This window comes from Zophobas morio, unplaced genomic scaffold, assembly GCF_036711695.1.
Source record: "Zophobas morio isolate AGI-343-1 ecotype UQ-CSIRO unplaced genomic scaffold, CSIRO_AGI_Zmor_V1 ptg000030l, whole genome shotgun sequence".
Classification (NCBI taxonomy): domain Eukaryota; kingdom Metazoa; phylum Arthropoda; class Insecta; order Coleoptera; family Tenebrionidae; genus Zophobas; species Zophobas morio.
Genome location: NW_026972135.1, coordinates 14,927,452 through 14,943,243, shown reverse-complemented (window position 1 = coordinate 14,943,243; position 15,792 = coordinate 14,927,452). Strand labels below are relative to the sequence as shown.

General features: G+C 31.9%; 1 protein-coding gene across 2 annotated transcripts; it reads right to left on the bottom strand.

Moving 5' to 3' along the window:
- Nucleotides 1–9,754: 9,754 nt before the first annotated feature.
- Nucleotides 9,755–10,378, bottom strand: LOC135138712 (small integral membrane protein 12-A). Of its 2 annotated transcripts, XM_064068696.1 has the most exons (3): nucleotides 10,179–10,378; nucleotides 9,949–10,122; nucleotides 9,755–9,891 (listed from the first exon to the last, which is right to left on the bottom strand). In XM_064068696.1, the coding sequence occupies exons 1-2, from the start codon at nucleotides 10,306–10,308 to the stop codon at nucleotides 9,992–9,994; spliced, it is 261 nt and encodes an 86-aa protein (XP_063924766.1). In that variant the 5' UTR covers nucleotides 10,309–10,378; the 3' UTR covers nucleotides 9,755–9,891; nucleotides 9,949–9,991. The 2 variants fall into 2 exon arrangements, with proteins under 2 accessions (XP_063924766.1, XP_063924767.1); XM_064068697.1 differs by lacking the exon at nucleotides 9,755–9,891 and having other exon boundaries at nucleotides 9,924–10,122.
- Nucleotides 10,379–15,792: the final 5,414 nt, after the last annotated feature.

Genomic DNA, 15,792 nt, shown 5'->3' with positions numbered 1-15,792 from the left:
TCTGACAAACTATAATAACGTTTTTTTAACGAATGGAAGTGTGTGATATAAATAGTTTATCTTCCTGTTATTTGGATACTGACTAATAATTCCTTAGAATTTACTAAAGGCAATTTTGTTTTAATTGTTTAAGTATTTTTTTCACTAATATTTTTCTTACCTTGCATTAATTTTTTTATAGTACTTAGCGATCCGAGTCGTTCGAGCCCTTGTTACTGTGACCTCTTCTCAAATTATAAAATGGATCTAAAATCATTTAAACAGGAGTCAAATTTCTTAGATAAATTATAAAATTTGAATGTATTGATAACGCTTATAATGTAGTAAAATTAAACATTTTCATTACGTGACACATTTTCTTATTGTTTAATATCCAGTATTATAAACAATAGTAAAAATATAAATGTCCCTAAAAACCAAACAACTTTGCATTTCAAAGCGTAATTTTTGGGAAACATTTGTTTATTGCACTGATGTAACCAATAAATTTTAGCACTATTCTGAATAATAAAGCATTGTTATAATATTAATAACACCAACACTACTGGGTATAGAAGTGGACTCAACACACACCCCTGTTTCACTCCCATCTTTGTGTACAATGTCTTTTGTATTTTTTATTGTTCGTTTATCTATTTGTTTTCTTTTCCTTGTAAAGTTTTTTGTATATATTTTTCCAAGTCTATAGAACAAACATGTAACTCTTTCTTGTTTATTAGCTCTTGTGTGGTTCTTACCCTTCTAAACCTAGATTCAATGTCTACTACAACGATACCCCTAAAATTATTGCAACATCTCTTGACCCCTTTTTTATATATCGGTAACATTAACTCTGATTTTCAGTCATGTGACATCTTTATTTCTTGTATTATTTAATTCATTAACTTGTTTAATTGTTATCTTCCTTTATCTCAGATATAATTTACTATTTTGGGGGTTATTTTATCACTCTCAGGAGCTCCTTTTATGTTATCTTTCGTATTATGGCTCCTGGTAATTCTTGTTATTCTATTGTTTCTGTTTCCTATGATTAATTCTGCTCCTCATCTTCTTCCTCTTCATCTAGGCAATTAAGGGTAAATTAACAAGAATTGGAGGTTTCGTAAAGGGTGTTAAGCTGGATACCCATAATATAAATGAATTGTAATTCGATTAGATTTGTTACAAGGCGGACAAGGATTTCGGAAGCATATCACAGGTAACAATCGAACTCGCATATTCTGATGATGACTCAGAAACCCAAGCCGTAGAACGTGATAATTTCAAGTCATGGTATTGCGCAATCTTATCAACCAACAAAATGAACGAAGGGCAAGTAAAAACCCATTTAGTTGACTATCAAACTACCGGTGTATAATTTACCGACGTTTGCGGGTCCTATAAAGAGTGGTTGATGTTTTCTAATCAATGTATATCAGTGATTCACAATAATGATAAATTAGACCAGTGTAATAAATTCCACTACTTGAAATCATGTTTACAGAGCAAAGCCCTTAAGGCAATAGAGGCAATATCAAACACACCGGTCGCACTCCTAACCACCCATGATAGTCAAAACTGCTTTATAAAATTGGATGATAGCGAATTGACAAAACCCTGGGTTTACTATATGTGATCCTAAAAGTGACTACACGAAATATTTTATCAACTATTGCACAAATACTTATTCGATCCATAAGGGTCTGATCGGGGCCGAAATGTTAAAAGCAAAATTGATATTACAGTTGCGGGCGTTAAAGACATTTACTCTCCGTGGAGTGAGTTTATTAACGAGTTGTCATACCTTCAAAAATTGCATACTCCTAGACGAACTTCCGACTTGAACGAGGTAATCGGGTTTGAATTAGGTACACGGGTTTTGTGATGGCAGTATGAAAGGGTACGGAGCCGTCATATACGTACGTACGTACGACAAACGGAACAATTACTCTGTGCGTTTATTTTGATCAAAATTGCACATTGCAACGTTAAAAACACAAGGTTGGACTTATCCAGTGCATTACTGGTATCAAAGGTCATTTGGACCATCATAAAGGCGTTAAATGTAAATATTACACAATAATACATGTGGTCCGATTTGAAAGTCGCATATGCCAGGCTAAAAATAGCCCACACGACACGTGGTAAACTTTCGTGGCTAATCGCTTATTCGAAATTTAGGAACTTTCTGACATCACAGACTGGCGACATGCCAAGAGCGAAGAAACCCCGCGGATCTAGTTAGTCGTGGTCTTCTGCTACAAGAATTAAAATTATTATTATTATTATTGTAACAAAGAGCAGAGATTACCATTTATTATGCTGTCACAAATGGTAGTTTTAAATATAGATTTTACAAATTTTCCGTGTAGACAAATATTTGTGCAAACCTGGTTAAGCCAAGACGTTTTAAGTAGGGAATATTTCAACTCTGATTATAATGTATACAGATCTAATGGTAAAGGAAGAGGAAGAGGAGTATTGCTAGCTGTTAAATCCTCGTTTACATCAAAAACATTGCCTCTAACATCTCCAATTTCGGAAGTAGATCTGATCGCAACACAGATATCAATTAGTGAAACAGTCAAATTTAATATAATTAACCTATACATTCCACCGACGTTATCATCTTAATGTTACGATGAAATATTTGACTATATAGAATCCAGTTGTTGTTTATCCAAATATAGTCTTATATTAGGTGACTTCAATATTCCACACTATTCCAAACAGATGGGTACTAATGTTTCGTTGCGACAGTTAACAAATTCCTGTGTTCCATTAAGTGAATTTTTAAACATAAACGATCTAAGGCAAAGTAATTACATTTTAAACTTCAATTCCCGTATTTTAGATCTGGTCCTGACTTCTAATGATTTAATTTGTTCAGTCTCTCGACCTGTCACTGCGTTAGTTCCTGAAGATGCTCATCATCCGGCGCTAGATATTAATATTAATTTACCATTAGTGGAAAAAGAGGAAAAATTTTGAAGTCTGGAAAGTAAAACTAAATATAATTTCCGCAAAGGTAATTATCTGGAGTTGTATAATAAATTAGCTACAAAGGATTGGTCCTTGCTCTTAACTGTAAATGATGTTAATGAGGCAGTTGAATATTTCTATAGAGAACTATATATTTTACTGGACGCTTCTGTCTGGAAGTGTTCAATAACTTCTTCATCATATCCAGCTTGGTACTCGTCAAAAATAATAGAACAGATTAAACTAAAACATCGAATATGGCAACGTTATAAAAAATTCCAGTTCTCAAGAGATTTAGCTCGAGTTAACACACTAAGGAAACAAATTAAAATAGATATTAATACGACCTACAGAAATTTTATCACTAAGGCTGAACACGAAATTAAAACAAATCCGAAAAATCTATGGACGTATATTAATGTAAAAAAGAACTGCTCAAGTGTACCTGGAGTTATGGCCTATAAAGGTAATGACGTAACTTCGTCTCAGGAAATTGTTAATAGCTTTGGAGCATATTTCAGTTCTGTATTTGTTAGTGATACTGTCTGTGATAACATCTCTAACTATGATAGCAACTGTAATATTTCTACCGTTCTTCATAATTTTGTGATAAACAAATGTGATATTTTATGTGCCATCAAAAAGTTAAAAGCAAATTAAAAGTAAATTTTTGTAAAAGATTGTGTCACATGTCTTATTGGGCCATTGTACTTTATATACAATTTGATTATCCGCAAAGCTACATTTCCCAACGTCTGGAAGAGTGCAAAAGTGATTCCTGTCTTCAAATCTGGACAAAGAAATAATATCGAAAATTACAGGCCCATCGCAATAATATGTAACTTTGTTAAGTCATTTGAATCTGTACTGGCCAAAAACTTGTATAGTCATATGTCTAGTCAAATTAATATTAATCAACATGGTTTTGTACAACGTAAATCGACTACCACAAATCTCTGCGAATTTGTTCAATTTGTATCGAATGCTTTAGAATCTCGAATGCAAGTGGACGTGGTTTACACAGACCTTTGTAAAGCATTCGATGTTGTTAACCATTCTATTTTGTTAAACAAATTTTATTTTGTTAAACAAATTAAGTTCTGCTGATGTATGTGATAATCTAGTTAAACTTTTTAAATCGCTATTAACTAATCGTATCCAGCATGTGGAGTTTTGTGGCTACTGTTCGGATGCATATGATACTCCTAGTGGTGTAACACAGGGGTCTAACCTAAGACCCATGTTATTTTTAATATATTTTAATGATATATTAGCACAATTTAAATGTCCAATTTTTGTTTATGCCGATGATTTAAAAATCGCAAAATACGTGTCTAGCATAGAGGATTGTCGTTTATTACAGAGTGATTTAAACAACTTTAGTAAATTGTGCACGCTAAACAAACTAAGATAAATGAGAATAAATGCAAAACAATAACATTTTCTAGATTAATGAGCAATATTAATTTTAATTATACATTGAATGATATTCAAATGGAGCGAGTTAGCCAAATAAAAGACCTGGGTGTTATACTGGATCATCACTTGTCATTTGTTCCTCACATTCAATATATTTGTGGACACGCTATAAAAATGTTAGGATTTATTTTTAGAAACACAAGTAGTTTTACAAATGTAGATGCTTTGCTAACGTTATATTTCGCATATGTCAGATCAAAATTAGAATATGCTTCTGTAGTGTGGGACCCGTACTATAGCATCCATATTATGGCAATCGAACGCATACAACGTAGATTCTGCAAATACTTATATTATGTAAAGCATCGTACTTATCCTCCACGATCATTCCCTAACAAAATGTTATTAAATGATTTTAATTTGCTGTCGAAGGACGTTCGCCAACATTTACTTTTTATTTAAATTAATACATGGGTACACTGTTAGAAAAAACTTACTTAGTCAAATAAATTTTCATGTTCCACGATTAAATTGTCGGTATTCAGGCACTTTCATGATAAATTGTAGTAGGACCAACCAACATTATTTTTCGACATTGAACAACATGTGTCGCTGCTATAATGATGTAGCACCAATTGTAGATATTTTTGTTACTTCTACTTAGTATTAAGTCTTTTCGTGTTGCTTGTATAGGTGTGATTAAGTCATAGTTATGTTTTTTTTAACTGTATTTAGTGTTAGTAATTAATTTGTGAGTTTATATTTATCCTTTTGGACCTTCGTCTGTTGGATAATAAAATTATTATTATTATTATAATCCCCAGATCGTTCTGGATGTTACTGTGATTCCCAAATGATCTAGCGAATATTTCCCAATCGTCGGCATAGAAAACATACTTGGACTGGATTATGAAACTGAGATCTGATACATATAAAGTGACTAACAGAGGTTCAAGAACGGATCCTTGCGGAACTCCTGAGAGAACATGACACTCTGTAGACCAATAATTTCCGACTTTCACAGAAAAGGTTCTATTTGACAAGAAAGCGCCAATCCAATTCAGTAATTTTCCTCAAGTCAATTTTGATCAAGTTTGTCCAAAAGACGTCTGTGAGGAACTCAATCAAATGCCTTCTCGAAATCCAGATATACAACAACTACAGGATCAGAAGCATCGACATGTGATGTCCATCTATTCAAACAGTACAAAAGGCATGTAATCACTGATCTGTCTGGTAAAAACCCATGCTGGGTATTCGGAATAAGTGGCTTTCACAAAGCAAACCATCATCTTTTTTGACTACTGGGATTGATATTGCAGACGATAGCTTTTGACGAACATACCTATAAACAGCTTTTTGACCTACGAGTAACTCTATTAATTTGTTCTCATACTTTGGTTTTGTTGCTTCAATATTAGAGACGTCCCAGATCTTTTGAATCTTTTCCACAATTTTTGTTTCTGTTTTGTACGTTGGATTAATTTGGAAGTTATCCAAGGTTTCGAGTGTTGATTTTTTGGTGGACCATAAATGTCTTACTTTTAACTGCATTAGTTAACAATGAATGGACTATACCCCAAGCAATACACGGATTATTGCTTTCCAGAACATCAGACCAATCTAATATTAAGAATAAGATTTAAAATATAACACAAAAATGATGATAAACAACTAATGCAATCCACAGTCAAAAAGGCAGGTAGATTGTCAGGACCTGATACATTACTCCACTTAAATTTACTCACAGCTTTTAAAATATCACTATTATTTATATTAAACGCATGTATCACATTAGGAGGTCTTCAACTAGCATTTATCACAGTGGAAGTAGCTATACGGAAGTATAAGAAAGAATAATTTGTTAAATACAATACTTTGTTGAGTTAACAGTCTTATTTATACTCGTTTCCTTTATTATTTTCTCGACTTTTTGCATTTTCTAAGTATGCCTCATAATCTTTTTTTTTTATATTAAAAAAAAAATATATATATAATAATTATTATTTGTTTTATTCCTATGGGCCACCATTTTGTTCTTTTTATCTTTTTGTTTGTAATTTTTGCTGCATTCAGTATGCTATTTTTCAGTTGGTTCCACTTTTCTTTTATTTCAAGTCCTCTTGATTTCTTTGATTTTGAATTTAGCATCTCTTGGTATTTTGTCAAATTTTATTTCTTTAAGTTTGTAACTATTTATTTTCTGTTTCATTCTATATCTTTTTTATTTCCGTTTCTCTTATGACTTTCATATATTTTATCATTGTCCACGTTCTTTTTTTTATTAGAAAATAATTATTATGTATTGATTTTTCATTTTTACGAGTTACTTCCCTCGTAAATTTGTGTATGTTTTTTTTTAGCATTATCTTGCATTTCTTCTGCATATTTTGTAGTTCAACCTTGTATATTGTCGGTTCTATTTTTATCGCATCTTTAATCTCGACAATTGTACTTCTATTAGTGTATCATCAAGGTTTATGCTGCACTTCTTAATTTTTCTTTGTTGTTTGTTTGTATTTCCAGTCCAGTTAAGAATGCTCTTACTCCACAGTATCTTACTCTATCTTTTCCTAAGTTCTCATGCCTTTATTCTCTTCTTTTAATTGCTTATTTTTATTCGATTTTTTTTCTCTTGATACTTTTTCTAGTCTTGTTTTATTTCTCTTACATAATGCTTCCTTCATCATTTCTGTCAATGTATTTCTTTCATCTGTTTTTGTCGGGGTTCTTCTTCTAGCTTTTTACTCCTTCTCAATACTTATGTCCTCCTGTTCTTTGCTCACCCTTTTTCTTGTGTTAGCCAGTGTTGGGCAGTATCTAGATACTTGTATCTAAATAAAGTATCTAGATATATTTTTGGGTATCTAGTATCTGTATCTAGATAAAATCGAATTTAAGCACACAATATCTGTATCTAGATACAAAATTAATGGCGCAGATACAGATATATTTTTTTATTTCACTTTTTTTTCAGTAGTTATTAGTTGAATTATACTAGTACTAATTTTTGAAACTTCATGTTGGTGATTTTGGTCACATAAACAAAAATAGAGGTAAGAGGTCCACTAATAGTGTTCTGTCACGGAAATTTTCATATTTTAAATACCATAATTTCCTACATTATAGCCTTCAGTACTTATACATCTTTAAATATAATCCTGAGGGGTAATAAATCTGAGCCATGGTAAGATGGTATTTTAAAAACCATAAACCACAATTCACTATTCACTGCGTTTTATGATTATCGGGGCAATGCATTTTGTCTGTGTACCTGAGCGACCCGGGTCCGGTAGGCCCGCTGGTTGTATTTGTGTTATTAAATAAGAGTAATTTTAATAGTAAAAATATTTGTTTAAGGTATGTTATTATTTTTAGAAAATAATAATTGCGTGTTACATAATGATTAATTTTTTCAATTAGCACAAATTAGTTCTGTAATCGACTAATCGAATGCTCAATACATACAGTTCTCTCGCATAAATCGCATATTTGTTACAGTTTTATACCGTTATTTTTCAGACAAATGTATCATCTTTTCCTGTTGCCACATGTGTCATTTCTTCACTTTTTCATCGTTGGACCTAACGCGAAGCGGGCTTGGCAGGTCCGTTTTGCCCTAGAATGTGCCGATTATGTTAAGTGTAAATCTTGGGCAATAAAATTAATATTTTTACAACCCTCGGTAAAATAATTTATCGTGATATATTCTGAGAAATCGTGAAACGAGATTAAAATAAAATGAGTTTCAACAAAAATCTGAAAATTTAAAGTTGCACTCTGGTGATTCCGGCCTGCCAGGCAGCCTTTGATCCTATAAGGGGTTTAAATACCTTTCTAAGAAATTGTACTTATTTTGCCTTAAACGGAACCAGCAATTCTTCCTAAAATGTATATACCTGCCGCACCGGGATAGACGATTACCGGACATGGTCATAAAAACATCGTAAGCTGATATTGAAGAATAATAATTTATAACAGGTTGCCAACAACAGACCTTCGGCACAGAATAATAATTTCCAGTATTCATTTGAAATATTAATTTTAATGCTGGAGATAATTATTAGATATACTCAAACACAATTTGGACACTGTAGTATGGGAATAAAAACAAAAAAAAAATCTTTTTAAGCGTACGTAATAAATATTGCACAATTTGTGACACATCAAAGAGCGAAGCGATGGCTTACTTACAGGAAAAAAAAAAGATTTTTCAGTCTTGAATAACTGTGCTACAATAAAATGTTTATTCTTTAAATTTAATACCACAATCCCTTCTTCTGCACCTGTGGAACGGGTGTTTAGTAGCGGAAACCAAATTCTGACACCAAGAAGAAATAATTTAGGTGCCAATACGTTCGAAATGTTGTTAATTTTAAAAAATTCATTAAACAATACATAAAAAATATATAAACATGTTTTCAGTTATTTTATTCGCCAAAGCTTCAAAAAGTATCTGTTTTCTTGTATCTGTATCTAGATACATTTCGAAAAAATCGAAAACAATCTGTATCTAGATACTTTCATCTTCCATATATCTATATCTGTATCTAGATATTTTTAAAAGTATCTGTTCCCAACACTGTTCATAGTTTATTATTATTTCACTAAATATTTAGACAGTATGGCAATTTTTTGTGTGGTAAAGTTCGTTTACAAGATATCTTGTCCCCACATGCACATGACAAACGTCTCTGCTTGCCATCTCAATATGTTAGTTATTATTACTTTAGAACTTTAGAATAGTGTTTTGTTTCTGTTGTTTTTAGCGCGTTTTCCCATGTTTCAGAAGCTCTAACATTTTTACAACGTTATCTGATACCAGCTCAAGTTTTTTTTGGGCAGTTTCTAACATGTTTGTACATTTTATTTTGTCTGTGAACATTGCCATTGCCAGTAATAAATAATAGTATGTTATAATAGTATGTTATTAATGTTGTTCATCACTGGTAATAGCAACAACAGTACTATTTTTAAACTTTTTGATGTAACATTGGTTGCATACTTCCGATACATTGTCTTAGTGTAGAATGAGTATCCGGATGTTTTTTCTTTTTCAAAATGAAATTAGATACAGTAAGAGCAGCTTCTTTGATACAAACATTCTGAAAAACGTAGTAGCTACTTATGTATATTAAGCAAAGCAGAAATCATCAGAACACACAATGTATTGGAGTTTCTCTGACTAAGGTAATGTTGTTCACATCATTGATTTCTACTGCAATAAGGTAATAAAAAGCAGCTTTAAATTTATAATACATTATTATCTGTTACCGAGTTTTTAATATTCAGTACATCACATATTTATGAAAATTCTGTCAAAAGAAAATAAGAAATGCACAATTTTTCCCTAATAAAAAAATTTGGCCTGTGGAAAATGCTATCTTGTGCTTTCAATTAATTTAAGAAAATTTAACTTGTAAACTTGTTATAACTATTCGTTTTTTTAACGAATAATTCTCCCACACATTGTTGCCACTTTTAAAGCTTGGTTTACAATACCTTACGTGCCTAAAATTTGATTAGATATAAATATCTATACATTTATTTAAGTAACAAATTTATTACAACTAATCAAAATTACAGCATCACAGGCACATAGCTGTTAAATTTATTTTTCTAATGAAGGTGACACATTGGTACCCAACACATTAGCTTTGTAGCGAAGCTTTTCCACATTTGCGGCTGAATCCAGGCTCTCACTAGTGATTAACCTATCACTTCGTGACTCTTTAATTGACTCTAAAAAAGACACTTTTAGAAACTATATTAAGTCAGGTTTTAAGACTGTAACATACCATTATACGGTGTGTACTTATCTGATAAAATGTTTTCTAAATTATAACCTATGATACCTATCAGCGCCGCAAAGGGCAATGTAATGACAGGTGCGTAATGTCTTAGAGTTCTTATTAAAAAAGGCCACATATTTACACTTTAATTAAAATAGTTTGAGCATTCTGTAAGGTTATGTTCTAAGTAGCGACAGATAACGCGACCTTTCAATGACGTAAATTGTTGGTTGCCTATTCAAATCAAAATAGAAATCGAGTGGTTTAGATGCCGACACCGGGAAATTAAAGATTATTACCGATTTGAACATAAATGTAGCTTAGCAAAACCACAGTATGCATATATCTATAACTAACAGATATACGTATACGTCAGTTATGCAGTGCATCTTTTCTAAAACTGGCCATAGGGATTTCCATGTTAAATTTGACACCCCTTGTTAACTTTTGTTAGGGTAAAAACCCAGAGATGATTTTTGAGGTGAAAATAGCCTTAGGGCCGGTTGCATAAACGCAAATCAAATTTAATCTCTGATTAAGAACAATTGTAACTATGATAATAACAATCGTTACTATGGAGTTAATCAGAGATTAAATTTGATTTGCGTTTATGCAACCGGCCCTTAGGGTTCTACTTTAACTTTCACTACCACTTTTTGCATTAAATTGTTCATTTTGATTAAAAAATTTTGATACATCATGACGGTTTTGACTTATCATGACTTATCATTTTAACTCGTAAGTTTTCACGGCATAATTTTAATTTAATCATTAAACCTTAAATCGTGCTCTTGTCGGTATGGAGCAATGTGGTACAAAACTTTGCGCAATTTCTCTATTGTCCACAAGAATTTAATCAATCAATGACCATTTCCACTTTTTCCTTAATTGTGTACTGCGGCATGATGAATTTCGGTCACTAAAAACTAGTAATCGAACGAGTAATCGCATTTTAGAAACGCCAGGTAAATGTTTGTTTTTGCATTGCTGCCTAATAACAATATTACCGACAAAAATATACATATATTTTAATTGTTTTGAAGAAATATCCTTTAATTTAAATCATAACCCTTAATAAAATCGATAAAAGATGACCTAAATTGCATCCAGTAAAAATTTCAACTCTGAATCTTTACTTAAACACAGTGGCGGCTCGTGACCTTTTGAAATGGGGGGATACAATTTGATTGATGAGTTAAATATGAAGATATAAAACAGGTTGTCATTACCAATTAATAGACGAAATTGTGTGACGGAAATAAATATAAAAATAAAAATACATTCAATAAAAATAAAAAAGGATTTTTCCACATATCTTTTTGCCTTCGGTCAAAATTTTACGTTGATGGCATCTAAAAGTTCATTTTGGACAGTTTTAGGTGTTCATTTAAAAACCGTTGCTTCTTTCAAATGATCTGATAAAGTCCAATTCAGCCATAAAATCAATCAGACCTCGTCATGTCCACGTAAAGCAAATTCGAACACTCCACAAAATTTTATGCACATTATCAATCGGCGTAATATTATGGCGATTTTTGCCGACCCTTACGGTATGTGCCCGAATATTATTAATATAAGCGGTGTGTAGTTGTTTCCGAATGTTTGTATTACCGAGAAGATTATCCAAGAATATTTATCATACGTGTTCGCGCATAATGAAAATTAAAACCCGCGATAGTAACTCAATCCTGCCGAGCTCTGTCGGAACGTGACCGTAGTCCAGGTGAATCAGGCGGCTAGGACGTGAGGTTTCCATGGCAGTAAACAAAATGTCTTAATCAGCCATGATTCGCTCTCTGTTCCCGGCTTTTATCAAAATTTCATCAGAAATAACATATCATATATCCAAGAGACATCTTTAGATGTAAGTGGATGTAAGTTTTGATACATTTTAAACAAGTGGATCGAGATAAAAAAATTAGTTTTGATAATTATGACACAAATTTCCGGATATTTTTTTAAATATTGAAAATTACTATTTTGTTATTTCCAGTGTGTTTATAGACGTTGTAATTTTGGGGGGAGGGGGAGGCACGTGCCCTTGTACCCCCTAACACCAACCACCTCTGCTTAAACATAAGTTAACATGGGGTATAAAATTTAACATGGGAATCCCTATGGCCACTTTTAAGAAAGATGCACTTTATATATATATATACTGTGCACGACGAGACTGACAGCGTAATTAACGAATTTAATAACATATCAATAATTATATTTATCAATCTGCCTTTTTTCTTAATAATAATAACGTAACAATAAACAACTAATTGTAAAAAACAAAATACTATTTTAAATTTTATAGATGACGTTATCGTATAGGTGGTGGGGATCCTCGGCCAAATTTGGGTTAGCGTTTTCCTATTTACATGATATTCCTAATATAGACACAAAATTTGACAATAATAATTGCTCCAGTAGTTTCGGATTATCTATTTAATAAAAACAGGCAGACAGACGGAAACGGGAGGCCACTTTTTTCGTAGGTACTGTAGTTTACGCCCAGGAAGTAAAAATTGGTCCAAAATGATTTAAACAAAAGTTTCTTCACACCTGAAGTCAAACATTCAAACAAATTTAGTGTCTTAGAAAACAATGTCAACCAGGATAGCGTTTGAACTCGTGCTTGTGTCTTACGCACAACCATTTTTGTGAAGTAATTGGTGATTAAAATCAAGGCGGGTTCATAAACTACAAATATGCAAATATCGTACATTAGTAGGGTCTGCGTATATTCACTCCGACTGGCCGCAACTTTAATTTTCAGATTCACGTCGGTTAATAATAATGAATAAATAACGAATACACAACTCTCACATCATAATACACAATGTTGAGCCCAGCATTATTTAATATAATTACGATTTTCCAAATGTGTAAATTAAGAATAATGACGAAGATGGTGAAAATAAAAGTTAAAAAGTCTATGTAGGATAGAGCACAGAAGCAAAATACGTAATGGAACGTGCTTTTGTAGATGGCCTGATGATATGTACAGAAAATTAAACAAATTAAAAAAACCCAACAAATCTTGGAAATATGGAATGAAGAACTTAGAAAACCAAAACTAAAAATATGATGCCAACGTGAGGATTATAGGAAAAAAATACACAGATATAAGAGTGCAAAATAAATTTAAAATTAATATGAAACAAAACACATAACTGTAATTATTATTGTATCTTGAAGTCAAAATACGAAATGACAGGACAACGAAGCAGTCATAAGCTTACATTTTGCTTTTTTTCCTAATATGTGTAGTCATCTTTTCACAATAAGAAACTTAGAACATGTTTAAAATGGTCAATTTATATAGGGAAATATGGATTTTGCAATTACGCTCCGCCCCTCGGTCTGACAACAAATGAAAAATTCACTTGTTGAGATGAGTTGAGACTTCTCTTTCGGTTTTCTTTTTTAATTAATACATTTATAATTTTCTTTGTATAACATGATTACTTAAGAACATATCTCACATGGTAATTTGTTGTAGAAAAATAAGGATTTTACACCTCGGCTTACGACGAATAAAAAAATTATTAGAATTGAGATAGGGGAGGTGGGTGGGGTTTGTATTTTGCCTTTTTTTTTTCTTAATATACATAGCCATCTTTTCATAACAAAAAACTTTAAAACATGGTTAAAATGGTTTTTGCAAGAAAATATGGCTATTGCAAAATCGTTATTTCCTTATACAAATTTTCTATTTTAAACATTTTTAAAGTTTCATGTTGTGAAAAGAAGTCTACACACATTAAAACCAAAAGGGAAAATGTAAGCCCGCCCACACGCCCACCCGCTCTATCTCAATTCTGATGATTTTTTTTTTCGCCGCGAACCCAGGGGACTAAGCTTAACTGCAAAATACTTATTTCTTTACAAGAAATTAAAAATATATTTTTAAGTATCGTGTTGTTTAGAGAATACAATGTAAATTAAGAAAAAAAGGCAAAATATAAATGATTTTTTTTATTCATAGAAACTTAAAACACGTTTAAAATAGTAAATTTTTGTAAGAAAATTTGGATTTTGTAATTAGGCTCCGCCTATCATATTTTTTGAGTATTGTGTTGTTCAAAGAATACTATGTATATTAAGAAAAAAAAGCAAAATATAAACCCCACCCACCCACCCCATCTCAATTGTGATGATTTTTTTATTCTTAGAAACTTAAAACACGCCCATAGGTCTGCCAACGAATGAAAACTTCATTACTATTTAGATCAGGGCAGGTATGGGTGGAGCTTAAGCTTTGGCTTTAATTTTTTCTTAATATACATAGTATTCTTTGAATAACACGATACTCAAAAAATATCTTATGGTAATTTCTTGTAGAAAAATAATAAGAATTTTGCATTTAAATTCCGCTCCTTTGGCTCTCGACGATTAAAAAAAAATCATCTCAATTGAGATAGGTCGGGTAGGCGGGGCTTATGTTTTGTATCTTTTCTTAATATTCGTAGTCATCTTTTCAGAACAAGAAACTTAAAACATGTTTAAAATGGTAAATTCTTGTAGATAAATATGGATCTTGCAATTAAGCCCCGCCCCTCGATCTGACAACGAATGAAAAATTCATCACAATTGAGAATTGAGATCGGGGCAGGTATGGGTGGAACCTAATTTTTTTTTAATATACATAGTATTCTTTGAACAAGACGATACTCAAAAACATGTTTTTAATTTTTCGTATAAAAATAAGGATTTTGCAGTTAAGCTCCGTCCCCTTGGCTCACGACGAATAAAAAAAAAATGATCACAATTAAGATAGGGCGGGTGGGCGGGACTACATTTTGCCTTTTTTCTTAGTATGTGTAGACTTATTTTGACAACAAGAAACTTAAAACATGTCTAAAATGGTAAATTAAATCCTCCACTTTTCTTCTACAACCCCATTAAATACGGCAAAAGTTGAACATCAAAGTTACTATCAACGGCAACTTGACAACGGAGTTTATAAATGCCAATTTTCAGCTCTAAAGGCAACTTCAGCGGGAACTTCCACGTCAACAGTAAGCAAAGATGTTTATGGAATAGTTCCAAATCTTACAAAAATCTATAATGAATTTTCTGCAGAAGAGATAATTTTGGACTACATTGGAGCTTTTCTGATTCATCGTAAAATGGGGCTAGTCTGAGTCTGTTCCGAGTCTAGCGCTGTGTCTAAGATTTTTTTAACCATTTATTTGGGTGGTTTCATGTGAAAGAAGCTTTTCAAAATTGAAATTGATAAAATTGTGCTTAAGGTGAGCTAAGTTGTGACATGTTATGAGAACAAAAAATTAGACATTTGTCAAAATGACCATATTGCAATATTTTAGGGGGGAAAACTGGTATTATAAACTATAAATTCTAAACGAAATTAGATTTTAATATTGTTTGATAACATACCCAAGAGGTAAAAAAAAATAATAAATACCTAACTTAATTATACAGTAACAATTATTCCTATTCTTTTGCATAAAATAATATTTCAGCACTCTTTCTAATTTTATGTTCATGGTAATAGCCCAAATAAAAGACGCCGTAAGACTAATTTTGAATCTATCCATTTATTGAGTTTGAAAAAAATTCTGCTTGGCATCTACACCAGTAATTACTACTTACAGTAATTTAATAA